The sequence below is a fragment of the Phoxinus phoxinus genome (genome assembly GCF_949152265.1).
Source record: "Phoxinus phoxinus genome assembly, chromosome: 6".
NCBI lineage: Eukaryota > Metazoa > Chordata > Actinopteri > Cypriniformes > Leuciscidae > Phoxinus > Phoxinus phoxinus.
Window position 1 is genome coordinate 32,135,401 of NC_136881.1, and position 14,302 is coordinate 32,149,702.

Here is a 14,302-nt window from a genome sequence, read left to right on the forward strand (position 1 = left end):
AAATATATTATATTATATTATATTATATTATATTATATTATATTATATTATATTATATTATATTATATTATATTATATTATATTATATTATCCAAACTGCTGGGGTTGTGTGTGTGTATATACATTAGAAATCCAGAGAAAATGTATTATTATATTACATTATATTATATTATATTATATTATATTATATTATATTATATTATATTATCCAAACTGCTGGGGTTGTGTGTGTGTGTGTATATACATTATAAATACAGAGAAAATTGATTATTATATTATATTATATTATATTACATTCTCCAAACTTCGAGAATTGGGTTTTTGACTTGTTTTGACTTTGAGTTTATTAGGTTATTAATAAATTAAATATGCTCTATTTTATCATATTATATTAATTATATTATATATTATATTGTATATTATATTATGATATTATCCATTCTCCAAAATGCTTGTCGAATGAATGTAGTTGTAGGCTATATTATATTATATTATGTTATGTTATGTTATGTTATGTTATATTATATTATATTATATTATATTATATTATATTATATTATATTATATTATATTATATTATATTATAAGCAAGCAGTATAAAAACTTGACAAAAAGGAATAGCTGGATCTCAGGAGGATATAATGTCCATACAGTCTAAGGAGGTTCAGCAGGAGCTACGTATATCTGCCCCTCCCTCTCTGAAAGCATCCGCATCGCTCCTCACACACACACACACACACACACTGGACTGACTCCCCTCTCTCTGTGATGAAGGAGGAGGAGGGACCTGCTCGTGTCGTGAGCTACGTGCTGCTGAGTTCACATCCACCACCAAAAATCTCAATCTACCACCCCATGCAGACGCATATCAGGAGCGCACACACTTCACTACAGCCTCAAGCCACCTGGGAAGATATTTGAGTTTTTGTAGATTTTTGTTTTACAAGCATCTGTGAATTTACAGCATACTATGCTTGTGTTTACATGATTTCTGATTTGTTACCATCGCGCTCGAATTGCTGCAGATTAAAAGACGTGGTTGGTTTATTTATGGTCGGTTGCTAGAGAAAGGTTGGAGCTGAATTACATTGGGGAAGCGCTGAGTTTGAGCTCTTTTCTCATCTGTTTGGGTTTGTGATCGAGCAGGAGGGAGGAGTGGCGGAGAAACGGCTGGTAAGTCTAATAGCCCACTACACACCACATGAACAACATGTTATGCACTATCGTAAACAGACATTCTTCTTTGGCATTATTTATTCCTCAAGTACACTGATTAAAGCGTGAGACCTAAATTGATGGTTGAAATACATAAACTGATGCCTTTAGCCTGCTGGTTAGCGATGTCCGGATCCTTATTAACGAATTGTTCTTTTGAGTCGGATCCTTATAATGATTCTGTTGAGCCGTTTCACAATTGGTCTGATTCTGTCCGTGCGGCTCACCCGCCGACTCATTGCAGCGCCTCTTTCGAACATGTCAGATTCGTAATATGGAATATGGAATTCGTTACTTTAAAGTTAAATATTATGAATTGTACTGGATATATTTAACCAAGCAACAAGAGTCGACTTGAATAAAAAGCACTTAATCTAAGAACGAATAAACCTTTCAGTTAAGAGATTAAAAGAAATTAAAATTAGTAGTTTAATGAAAATGCTTAGCCTATTGCATTTAAATTCAACATGAAATGTATGTTATCACAGTTGGCTAATCAGGCCTACTGTGAAACTCTATGGCGTACTAAATTACAATACTAGTTTTATTATTTGGCTATTTATAAAATGTAACAACGTAATAAACAGTAATATTACACAATACTTTACTGGAACATGTCAGGGACCACGGGGTGACTGACTACGTCATAACGTAAAGAACGCTGAATCCCCTTTAACTGATTCTGTTTGAACGAATCGATTCGCAGAAATGATTTGGACTTCCCATTAATGTTGCAGAGAGCAGAATGGCTTGTGAGCTAATGTAAGTTTTTTTTAAGTGTTTAACGGCGGTTATAGACGAATAATGTTTATGTTCATAACATTTAGCCTAGACATATGTGGTTTCGCTTCTACTTTCATTTCTCTCTGTATAGTCTCAGATGGCGGAGACATCGCCTACTATCAGACGAATAAGTAGGCTAAGCGGAGAAATACAACCTGAAATGGTTTAACTAATCGAATGCAATTCAAAACCACTCTGTCTCTGATTTTCAGCAGCACTTTCTTGAGACCCTTTATCGGCTGTGTGTTAGTCGGACACTGCGACAAGCGCTTTTTTGCTGAATGCTCGTTCATTCATTTGTGTTGTCAAACTTCTCGACGTCATAATGATAATAAAGAAAGCGCGTGGCGTGAGCAGAACGTTCTAGGCGCGTGCTGGCCTGACCCCAGCTGTTTGTTGTCCACGTGCTCCTGTTACACAATGTAAACACAATAGTAATCGGTGCACTTCATTATGAACTCCAGCGCTGGAGAATGTTTAGTTATGCTGCATTGACACTTTATTTTATTTTGCCTCGAGATATTTTACATGACAAATAGGCCAAGATTAAAATAAAATAAAATCCATACGTCTATCCGACGTTAAACCTGTATTTTGGGGTTTACTTTCTTTCTGGGGTAAAATGTAGTTTTAGTCGTTTTTTTTTTTAGGGATGTCCATCTTATATTTGTCCTATAGTTATGCACAGGACAAATATTTATTTTTTAATATTTATGTATTTAACATTGTTTCACTTCAAACGTCCATGACAGAACAGAACAGAACATAGCCTATCAGAACAGACCTGCAACCCATTTTGGGTTGTGGACCTCCACAATTTTGGGTTTGTTTTGAATTGTGAACCACTGATTTACAACTTATTTTTAAACTGTAGCATTGCCTCTGAACCTAAGAGCTCCAAAGAACAGAATTGGTCTTGGTGAGAAATTTTTTTTTTTGACTTGCATTTCTCACATCATCAAGCAGGCAGGTCTGGTCTCTGGTGTAATACACTGAGCTTTGCTTGCTGTTTTTCAGTCTAGCTGGCTGAACGAAATGTACGGCATGTAATAAGAACTAATCAGGAAATTGTTTTTGTGCACAATGTCCAGAGATGTCAATTTGCTGTATGCCACCCTGACTGCTGGGTACTAGACAATGAAAATAACAGCCCCCTATGGTGAAGAGGTCAACAGTGTGGCCTAATGTGGAGCAGTACTCCAAAACTATAAATATTTGCTCACATCTCACTGTTGAAAGCAGTTTGGCAATTGACCCGAATCCATCTGTTTTCACTCTGCGTTCAGATACATGCAAGTTTATTAATATTTCAACATGCTGATGTTTAAAACCAAATTGGTAATTTCTGATGTTTTTGCTTTGTATTCATGTACAAAATGCTTATGTTACTGTATGCTATGACTAACACATATTCAGCTTTGCTAATATAACTTTGAGGTTACTTAACATGCAAATGAGCTGCTGAACTGATATTAGCCTGTCTTCGAGTCGTACATGAATCTTATGAATAGTTTTACACATGCCAGACATGACTCATGGGTCATTTGTGGGAAGTGTAGTTAATTCCAATTGCTTTCTAATGATAAGTCTGGAAATTGTTTTATTCAGGTAAAGTGTGGAAAGTAAACGCATCATAATGAAGCGATTCGTCGTCAGCTGGATTTGCATGTTTGTTCCCCTCAATACTCTTTTATGTAAAAAAACAAACAGATTACATAACTTTCAAAGACACAGATGTGAATTAGTCATCATGTTTTACAGGCTCCTGAATTCTGAATCCTGCCTAAAATCCACAAAGATGATATATCTGCCAGTGTAAGTGTTAACATAATGCTTTACAACATATTTGATAGCTGAGTTGTCTGGTCATCTAATTGATTCTAAAGGAAATAAAACTGTCTCTCGTATGAATGATCACTCGCCTACATAATGTCTTGTATCAAAAGCCTGTAAGTCTTTTTAATGAACAGTTGCTCCAGTATTTCTGGTATGTTTTTATAGACTCTTTGAAAGAAAATCACTCTGTGCTGTTTTAGAAATGCTGATTTTGTAGGAAAAGATACTTGTGTCATAGTAACACTGTACCAGTGTGCTTATTTGTGTATGCATGGCCACATGATGAACAGAAGATGAGAAATAAGACCAAAAGAAAGACTAGGGCAAAACAAAATACAAAGTTGTTTATGAGAAAGCCCTGTGGGGAATGTCGTCTGAGAGGGTAAATTAGGGGCAACAGCTGCTGGTGTCACTTCTACAACTTGTTTGTACCATCTCATGTTACCGTTTAAGCTCACAAGACAGGACACTTGCCCTCTTAGTTCATTTAGGATCATTAGATCCCTCATAAAAGCAAACGCAGATCTGTTCTCAAGTCAGTAGAACAAGCCAGATTGCACTTACAGCACAGCAGAGAATTAGAGAGAATTATTGCAAGATAAGCTATTTGTTTGCATGTACAGTATTCATTCTGGACACATAAATCTTCTCTCTTCCAGTACTTCGTCAACTCGGCAATGGATATTAACTTTCACCCTGAAATGAAGATTCGGTCATCGTTTACTCACCCTCATGTTGTTCCACACCCATATGACATTTCATCTGTGGAGCAGATAAGGACATTGTTTTTCCTTTTGTCCTGGTTGACATAAAGTCATATGGGTTTGGTTTTTCTTCTCTGTCCTGTCTAATCCCTCACCTGCAGCTCTGCTTCTGCCTATAGTGGATTAATTAGCTATTGGACTAACACCATTGCCCTGGATTAAACAGCGTATTAGGGGGCTTTCACACGGGTCCAAATGTGATTGTTCCTGGTGTTGTACTGAATTCTAACCACCACCAGGTCATAACCCCCCTGACTGAGGGTACGTTTACACGACAACAATGTACTAAAAACGTAAAAGTATTGCTTTTTCACAAAGAAAAATTGACACGCCTATAGACCTTATTCAAAGCAGCGCCATGACATGTATGAAAGCGAGGCTGTGAGGGATAGACTTACCGTGTTTTCAAGGGCATCCACTGAAAAAGCTGTATAAAACTAGATCACTTTTAATTTTCTACTTTTTGTCTACTGAAAGATATGTTTGCAGTGTCAGTTGTCAGCAGAACAACCCAAAAACACATTAAAGAGACCCACTGAAGAGATGTACTGTATGCCTATCTCTCGTAGCCTCGCTTTCATTCCCGTTAAAAATCAAAGATGGCTCAGCTGTGAATGAGGTCTATGGACTGAAGCTGAACATACGCATTCGCATGAATACGCATTCGCATGACGTCACTGTTTTCACAATATCACGTTTTTTTTAGATTATATGGAGCCGATAACAGTATCGTTTTCAAGTACTTGCACTTTAAAACCAGTTTTCAAAAGCTTGTGTTTTCAGGCCCCCAAAACGCCATTGTTGTTTAAATGAACAGCCAAAATGCATAAAAAGTTTTCCTTTTCAGTTAAAAACGGTGTCATGTAAACAGCTCCTCAGTCCCTATAGGTTGGTTTAGGATTAGGTGTGGGGCTGGCTAGGGTATGGATTAGGCAACCAGGTAGCAAACATTTGGCAGGTAGCCTAGTTAGAATTCGGCACAACACGAAGCCCCCGCAGCGTTGGTCTGGTTTCACGCTCACTTGATTCTATTGAACCCTGGTGCATTTGCGTTCATCCTACGTCATCACAAAAGTGCATGGCGCATGATAGAAAACAGAACACGAGTCAATAAATAGTTTTTTGTTATTCATTTGGTCCTATTATGCACAGCAGAGTGAATGACACTTGCGTTACTGTATGTGGGTGATTGGATTGCAAACGGACTCTAATTAGGAGTCAGCGAATTCGAGCCATTCATTTGCCATTCTGATTGCGCTCACTCTGCGTGAATACACTGCAAGCTCACTCACTCACTCTCGTATCCAAGATAAATCCATCACCACTGTCATCCTCTAAGTGATGTTTTATTAGCTAAGTTTGTGAGGAGCTTAACCTAATAATTAATCTAACTAACACGAGAGGAGCGCATTCAGTTAATCAACTCAATTAACGCTATACAGCAGACTTAGCTCTGTTCTTTGACAGTTTACCAGCATCCCTCCACCACCCCATCTCCTCACTTAGTTCTAACTATTCCTATCACAACCGGGGTGAGTACTTAGGGTTCGGGCCAAATTCCGAGCTCGGAGCCCTCCTCCCGGACAGCACGCCAAATACACATAACCTTTACTAAAATCTAATTATATGTAAGTGTGAACTCGTGAAATGCATTTTGTTGAAGTAATGATGTCGCCATTGTCTAAAACTTACAAGCAGGTTACTTTACTTCCTGAACAAGTGTGCACCGGAGTCCCATTGCTTTCACAGCATTCACGCAAATCCCACCACAGTTCCAGTGCATCCGAGCTCATACCACTTCCTACTCTTGGGTTCGATACCACGGTGCGCTCCCAGGTCCGCATGACAGCTTACACATTACCAATTTTTCATGCGAACCGTGCCCCGTTTTGAACTAGACTGCCAGTGTGAAAGTAATCTCACTGTCCACAAACACTGCTTAATATTTGTTTTTGTGAAAACCATGATTCATTTCTTCAGGATTTGATGAATAAAAAGTTTAAAAGGACTGCCACTTTTGATTCCTGTGTCCTTGAAAGTAAAATATAAAAATAAAAGTATTAATCCCTTAAAATCTCTCTTATACCAAAATATTGAATGGTAGTATATCGTGTAACTTTGTGGCAAAGTCTTCTTTTACAAACAATGTCCACATTAATAGGATGACATGTACATCAATTATCTGTGTTGTTTGGTCAATTTTTATTAGTAAAAAATTGCAAGGTATCTCTTGATTAATCTCAAGCTTTGTGAGTTTTCAACTCTGTAAGTTAGAGTTGCTCAAAAGCCCTGTTTACACCTTGTATTAAGATGTGTTTTGGTCGATAAACGGGGTCTAAAACTTCCCGAGTTCACACTTACATTAAATTAAACAGAGTAAAGATTATGCGTGCTATCCGGGGGAGGGCTCCGACCTCTGAATTTTTGCCCGATCCCAGAGTACTGCCCCCGGTTGTTGTAAGAATAGTTAGGACTAGAAGTGAGGAGATGGGGTGGTTGAGGGATGCTGCTAAACTCTCAATGAACGGAGGTAAGTCTGGTGTAAATATACCTATTAACTCGTTGATTGGGTTGATTAACTAAATGTGCTCCACTCGTGTTTAATTAGCTTTGATTATCTGAATGTGCTCCACGTGTGTTTAATTAGGTTTAATTATCTGACCGTGCTCCTCTCGAACTTTGTTAACAAAACATCATGTTTTCAGATTGTCCACTTTCGACCACTTTGAGTAGATTTATTCATTACACTGATAAGATTATGTTAAGATCACTGTAAGAAATGTGTTTGTGCTGATGTTAGAAATCTCTGTCTGACTATCTATAATTCTCTTGAGCTGAGTTGAAGCCTTTTGAAAGCAAACTTTGTAATTTCAAGTTGTTGTTTTTTGGCATAATTTTGATTTTGACTGCTACTGTTGAGGCCATCAAATCTTGTTAGGTACTATATGTAAGAAGAGATACTAAACTCATGACCACATATTCTCACTAACCTGGCATAGACACTGTCAGGACCCACACCACTCCCCTTACGAAGCTGGAGGCCCTCTAGTTTTGTTGTAATATTAAGTTTCAAATGTGCAACTGGGAAAGCCAGGGCTCAAGGCTCAGTGGAAATTTCCACTTCAGATTCAGACAGCAGCCTTTGTTCTGGTGCAGGGGATTGCCACAAGCTGCTGGAAATTGGCTTGGGACTTTGTTGTGAAAGAGTGCAAACAGAGCTTTTTCCAGACACGAAAAATAGACAAATGATGATAAAAAAGAAAACAATCCAAAAATCGGTCTCAACTTATGGCAAAGCATGTTCCTGTTTCAAAGGTCTTCAGTGAATAAAAGGATATTGAGCAATTCAACTTTCCCAGCCCTTAACGGTCAGTAGGCTATACTTTTTTTTTTTTTTTTTTTTACGCAGAATCATGTGCATTGCATAATAATTTTGCTTTCCAACGCCCCTTTTTACTGACAGTCATCAGGGATTCTAATTATCCAAGCTTATATTCCTAATATAGCCCTATTAATCATGTTTGGAGTCCAGGTGTTTGTTAAAATGGAATGATTACCCAATTATGCTCAGTAGGGGCATGTTGACAGGAAAAAAAACACTGTTTTACAGTTCTGAAGCCTTGAGATATTGAGCTCCTCCTTTGATGGTGGGGGGTAACAACTACCCTCCCTATGATGGAAGATTACCAGAAGTACTCTGTGAGGAGTCGTATTTCTGCTTGAGCGTGTTCCCATGAGGAAATATGAGTTTTAGCTATAAGCATTGGTGGGTTATAAAAGCAAGTATTCATGAGTGTGAAATATCGATTTGTATGGGAGTTACACGTGTGTCATGTTGTCGAAGGGTGGTGTCATTATGAGTAGTAGAGTTATATTTGTCTTGTTTTATTGAATGGATTTTATGGTCTTAAACTGTTTACGTAGCGGAAACCACTATATGACCACAGTATACTGATTTTTTCCCAAATCTAAGAATCACAAGTATCCTAAATAGAAGGCAATACCAAAATGCACTTTGAAAGGGAAACTTTTCTAGAAAGTTCGCTTTGGCAGGCTTTTTCGAAATCCCCCAAAATTTACTCCAAACTAACTTCATTTTGGTCTGATTTGGTTCGAAATTACGTCACATCAGTTCTTTCTCGGATTTCTCTTCAAGTAGGCTATATATCCAGTATGTCCAATATTTGTCTTGAACTATATGAGTATTGCACTATTAGCTTAGTGGCATGCTGATGTCAAACTCTATTGGAATCAATAGTGAACTGAGTGTTTCCTGTGAATAACATGTGAAGAGCGCTATTGGTGTGACATGAAAAGCACTTATTTTGATCCTGCAAGGCAGTCAGGATGCTGCCTTAGGTTCAAATGTTGACATTTGAATGTAATTTATATAAAATACGTTTGGGCCACTCAATGGATGTGTGAAATATCTGCATTAAATTATGCCACTGGGTCCTTAGCTGCCAGACAACGTAAGAGAGGTCATTATAAAGGTGTGTACTGATGGTCTGCCTCACTAGGTTTCACTGCATCACTGGCTATGCAAACACTTTAGCAATCAGGGTTGTGCTAGAGTGTGTAATTATAGTTATCTTTACAGCAATAAATGCTTCCTTTTGCGTCTGTGTTGAGCGTCAAAGTGATACATGACTCATGAGCACATTTGAAAGTAAAGTTAAATGTCAGAAAGTTGAGTGTATGGAGAATTGTCTTGGTAGCTTAAAGTCAGAGAAAGAGAAAGTATCTTATATTCTATTCCCAAAATACCCTGATGTTTTTTTTTTGTTTAGTTTTTTGTTGCTCTTACTAGTAACAAACATGGACATTTACTTGGGTTTATAAAATGTCCAGCTTTTATATTTAGGATGACCTTGTGCATGTGAAGACTTTTCCAGAAAATGGAGAGTTATATGATTGTGGTCAAACTGTTTTTTTATTTTTCTTTCTATCTTTAATGGAATTGATCATAAATGACAGCTCTTCTCTAAACCATGGTGGTTGGTGTGGCCTGGTGGTCAAAGATCTGGACTGGTAACCAAAAAGTTTGTAGGTTTTGAACCTGAACAGATAAATAATCTGCTAAATGACAATTGTGTAATTGTCATGTAATTGTGAAATGTAATTGGAAACATAATCTATCCAATTATGTGAACTCAAACGTTGAATAAATGTTAGCTAGCTGAATAGCTATTATTCAGGTTGGCTAGGTATACTTGAATAATATCATTCAGTTAAAAGGCACAGACATTTGAAGTTAACTACCGGTAATTGACCCAGTAAATACTGATGTTTTCTAGTATTCAGGCCCATCAAATTCTAAACCCTGTATTACATTTAAAGTTAGAAGCCTCTTTTTACAGAAATCTGAAACAAAATTCTATCTTAACGCTAGATTATTTAAAACCACTGCCGCCTTGAGTAAACCTTACATTTTCTCCAGACAGATGTGTGCACTGAAAGTGTCACTATGTCGATTTAGCATTGGATAAATACCAGTTGTGACCTACAGATGTGAATGATGACCAGGCAGATACTTTGACTACTTTGACACAAGGCCTGCTTTGACTTCAACTGGGAGAATTCAGTGTATGCGATGAACGCACTTTGAACGCATTTTTTCCCACTCTGCTGGTGGGTTGTGCTCGCTGGTGGCATAATGTTCACATCGGGGCACACAGTAGGTTTGGAATTACGATTTGAGCTTAGCTAACGCGCATAAATTGGAATGTGACAATTTGCCCTATCTTATGTATTAACGTAAAGTGGATATATGAAGAGAGGGAAGATGTAGAACAAGAGACAAGAAAATCTTGTTGATACTTCTCCAAAAGCAGAGACATGCTATTTTATTTCTGTCTTCTGCAAAGTGTGGTATCTTGTCTAATATCAAATTTCGCATTAATTGGTTATCTTACTTGGAATTAAGGTATAGGCCTAGATGTAGATGTTCAACCATGTTTGCATTATGTAATGCCAAGAGATCAGAGCTGAACCTTAGAAATTATATTTTGACTTGGACCTATGTGTAAATGTTTGCAGATTTCCTACTTCTCTAGCTCACTCTTGCTCTTCACTTGGCAGAAGAGAAGCCCTTCTTCTGCTCCTTTACTCTTCTGGCAATATTATTTTACTCAGAGATATTTGGTTAAAGACTTGTTCGTTGTTTACTATTAAATGCTGATTATTACTTACAAATTTATCTAAATATTCACTGTTCTATTATTTGTATTATTCATTTTATTTTTTACTTATAAATAAAATCATTTTTATTCATCACTTCTCCGTCTAACTGGATCTCACTGCATTACCCTCCAATATTGTTTTCGAGTAGCAATCATAGATATTTACAAGTGTTGTGAGAAAGTCATCTTGTGGGAATATTTTTTCTTTCTTTAACAAGGGTCCTTTAAGTACTTTGTTATAGTTCAAGTGCACCAGTTGGGCTATTGAGCCTTTTTTGATAAAGCAAAAAGGAAATAGGCTGAAAGGAAATAAAGTAGATGGCGAATAGGGCCCTATAGAGTAGGTTTTGTTGCTTTGTTTTATTAAAACCAAAAAGTGCTTTACTGCTTAAGTGCACATGGTTCACTGTAAGTGAATCATTGTGTATAGTCAGAACCCACTTTTAAGCTTAAGAGCTTTCTTTTTATAACCCATCTCGGTATATTAAGGATTATAAAACACAACAAATTTCGAATAAGTAAGGGCCACTCCAGTTTTACTCTGCACTTCCTCTCAGCTCTGAGAGTGACTCAATGCGCTATTGAAATGCTTTTCCTCCTCAGTGGAGGTAAAAATACCATTTGGCAGTGTTGTAACGGCAAGCTGAGCATTGCAGAATGACCTTGTCTGGTCAGTTCGGTGACATAATGGGAAGTAGGGGTGAAAAGGGACTTGATATTGTACCCTGTGGTATAGAAGATCAAAAAAAGAAGCTGTTAAGTTTTACTTCCCTTTTTTTTGGATGGTAGCAATGGCCTGACAGACACTTCAAAAAACCCTTTGAATTTTGGGTTGTTTTCCACAGCAGGACAGTGGCTCCGGGATAACATTTGGTGTCTGAGACTCTCTTGCCCAGCAGAAGTTGGTGTGTGAGTGAAACTGTCACTCCGGTATACAAGGAGGTTTCCTTCACGGTGTCCCTGTTGTGACCTCTGCAAGCTTTCCCTCTTCTCACTTTTGAGAAGTTGACATGCTTTTAGACCATCTGACCGGCTCACTATTGGAGATTCCCTTTGCAGACAAGGGTTCAGAAAAGTTACAAAACGTTCTTACTTTGGCCATCGAGAATGAGACAGGAAGGAAAGATGTCTACTGCTCATTTAAGAAACATGTTCTTTGAATCACAAGATCACAGTTGGTGAAAAGCTGCGAGAACCAGTTTTGTTTTGAATGGCTTTTTCTTGCTGGAACAAACTCATACCAAAGCAAAATTGGACAAGGAAGGCAATCAGCGCAGACAATACGTGCAGAAATTAGTTTGAAACCCTGTCGGATGAAAACAATACTGTAACTACATTCATTAAATTGTTTTATTACCTCAGTTTGCAACGTAAAAAGTAATTGTGTTTGAAACAGCAGCAGATATTTGCAATTACTGGATAAATCATATTTATTTGTACTGATAACAAAAATAGAATTACAGCACAGTATTTGAACTCATATATTGGTTATTTTGCTTTTCAGTGTCTCAGTGATGAGACCTTTACAACAATACATGACACGATTGTCTTATCTGTATGATGCTTTTACCAATTCCCATTTGATTATTATGATCATATTTCATCAAGTAAAGTAAAAGTATCGGCTATTGTATCGGTCACAACGAGCTGTTGATTATTGGTTATTATTGAAATTGTCCCAGAATTTCATCATCAGTTCATACATGATTGTGGTGGATTTTTTTTTTACGTATCTACAACTATTTGTGTACTCAGTTTGCCCTCATTAGGGTTGATAAACACAAATTTAACTTGGAATGCTGTGGTTGTTAACTGGGGTGAAATTGATGTTTTAACAAATGCATACTTGGTCTCCTTGTCTCTGAGCAGCTCACTGTAGCCCGACTTTGACCCTTCTTTAAATTGGAGGCAAACCAATTAGAAGTAGTTGAAACCGTTTTTGCTCACTTATTATCAGCAATGAATACCTTGGCTGATACTGAGAATCTTCATTTTTAGCTCTATTTGTTTGTTCAGGTTAATGTTTCACCAGTCAAAACAGATACGTTGGTGCAAATATTCACTACATTTCTGTAAGGTATTTTAACAGAAATAGCCTGGAGACCTCCAACATTTGAACAGTAGTGTATACTTTTTTTCATGGTTCTAGTAGATACTTTGCCCAGTTTTGTCGCATGGGCCGCATAATGACTGCAGTGTTTTGTTGAATATGTTAGAGGCTGCTGTTTTGGGTTATTTTAATTTTAATTTTTTTATTTTATTGGCAGAGCTGGTTAAAAGTTATATTCTTTTTGTTTGTTTAAAAAAAGTGAACATTTGTGTTACCAAGTAATCATTCAGCAACATTAAAAAAGGAATAAATTCCTTCTTTTCCCAAATGACACTTAGTGCCAAATGACACTTAAAAGAAGGAAAAGTAATTGCCTGCAGCCAGCGGAGCCTCTCCCAGTCTTGAACCCAACCCCCTCATTCTTTTAATATGTCCTTCCAGATTATTTTTCATGTCCTGAACTTGTGAAGTTTTCCAAATGACATGTATCATTGTGTTTGAGGGCATTAAAATGTCAATAAGCCTGTATGTTTGGGTCATGTGACATTACCGGGCCACTATAGCTCAGACGATTAATGCTTGTAAAGCAAGATAATAGCATGGGAAGAGCAATGAATCATATTTTGCCACAGAGGCAAAATAGCATCATGGACTCGACAGATTCAAACCTCCAACCTAGCCAATAAAACTGTTATATTTACTAGTAGGCCTTCTTACTGTATTGGTAAGAGTGAGGGATGTTGTTATTGAAATAACAGAGTTTGTGTAAGCCAGCTGATCATTGATTTTCTGTTAGGATATTTACCCTCATCTGTCAAAAAGCTTTGCATGCTGTAGTGGACACAGACTGATGAAGACAAGCAGAGACGGAGAAGGAAAGTAAACAATCTGTTTGTGGTCAGCAAGAATCTGGGTGAAAGTGTGAGCGCTTCTGAATGTGTCAAAGGCCCTCACATTCAGACAGGTCCAGGACATCAAATGTTTATAGGGAGAGTAAAGCTTCAAGTATGTCTGTGAGAACAAAGTATGATGGATTACACCCAGCTGTGTTGTGTTGTTACGTCACACAGTGGTTCTCTACCTCCCCCTTTGTTTACACACACAGTCTGACATGTGTTACTTGAGTTTTATCCTAATGGCAAGCCCAGACATGCCCGTATTGGGAGGAGAAACATCCTGAATGCCCAGTGAAATCTCTTACTCTCAAACACATTAACAAAGACCCATGCACACACACATACACACATTTTTGTTCTTAAATAGTGGTGGTGATCTGCTATTGAGCCTAGTTGTTCTTAAATCAAAATTTTATTTAGTAAGTAGTATCCTATTATCTATTATCCATTATTTAGTTCCCATACTTTGAGCGGTTTGCTACTTTCAATTCTATTAAGGTGGGAACTTTCTTTTTACTTGTAGGCCATAGGCTACTTGTTGTTTTATACCGAGTTTATGATATTTTATAGCTCACA

The 14,302-nt window shown here is 37.4% G+C and overlaps 1 protein-coding gene across 5 annotated transcripts in view; it reads left to right on the plus strand.

The window, feature by feature from the left end:
* The first annotated feature begins 710 nt into the window (after positions 1-710).
* rnf24 (ring finger protein 24) overlaps positions 711-14,302 on the plus strand; it is a 33,124-nt gene continuing 19,532 nt past the window's right edge. The window contains exons 1-2 of one of the 5 annotated variants that reach the window (XM_079614755.1): positions 834-1,173; positions 3,760-3,813. In XM_079614755.1, the coding sequence (XP_079470881.1) occupies positions 3,797-3,813 (17 nt within the window). In that variant the 5' untranslated portion in view covers positions 834-1,173; positions 3,760-3,796. Of the gene's footprint in view, positions 1,174-1,834; positions 1,978-3,759; positions 3,814-7,269; positions 7,967-14,302 lie in introns of those variants that run through there. The other 4 variants (XM_079614754.1, XM_079614757.1, XM_079614756.1 and 1 more) reach the window with 4 other exon arrangements.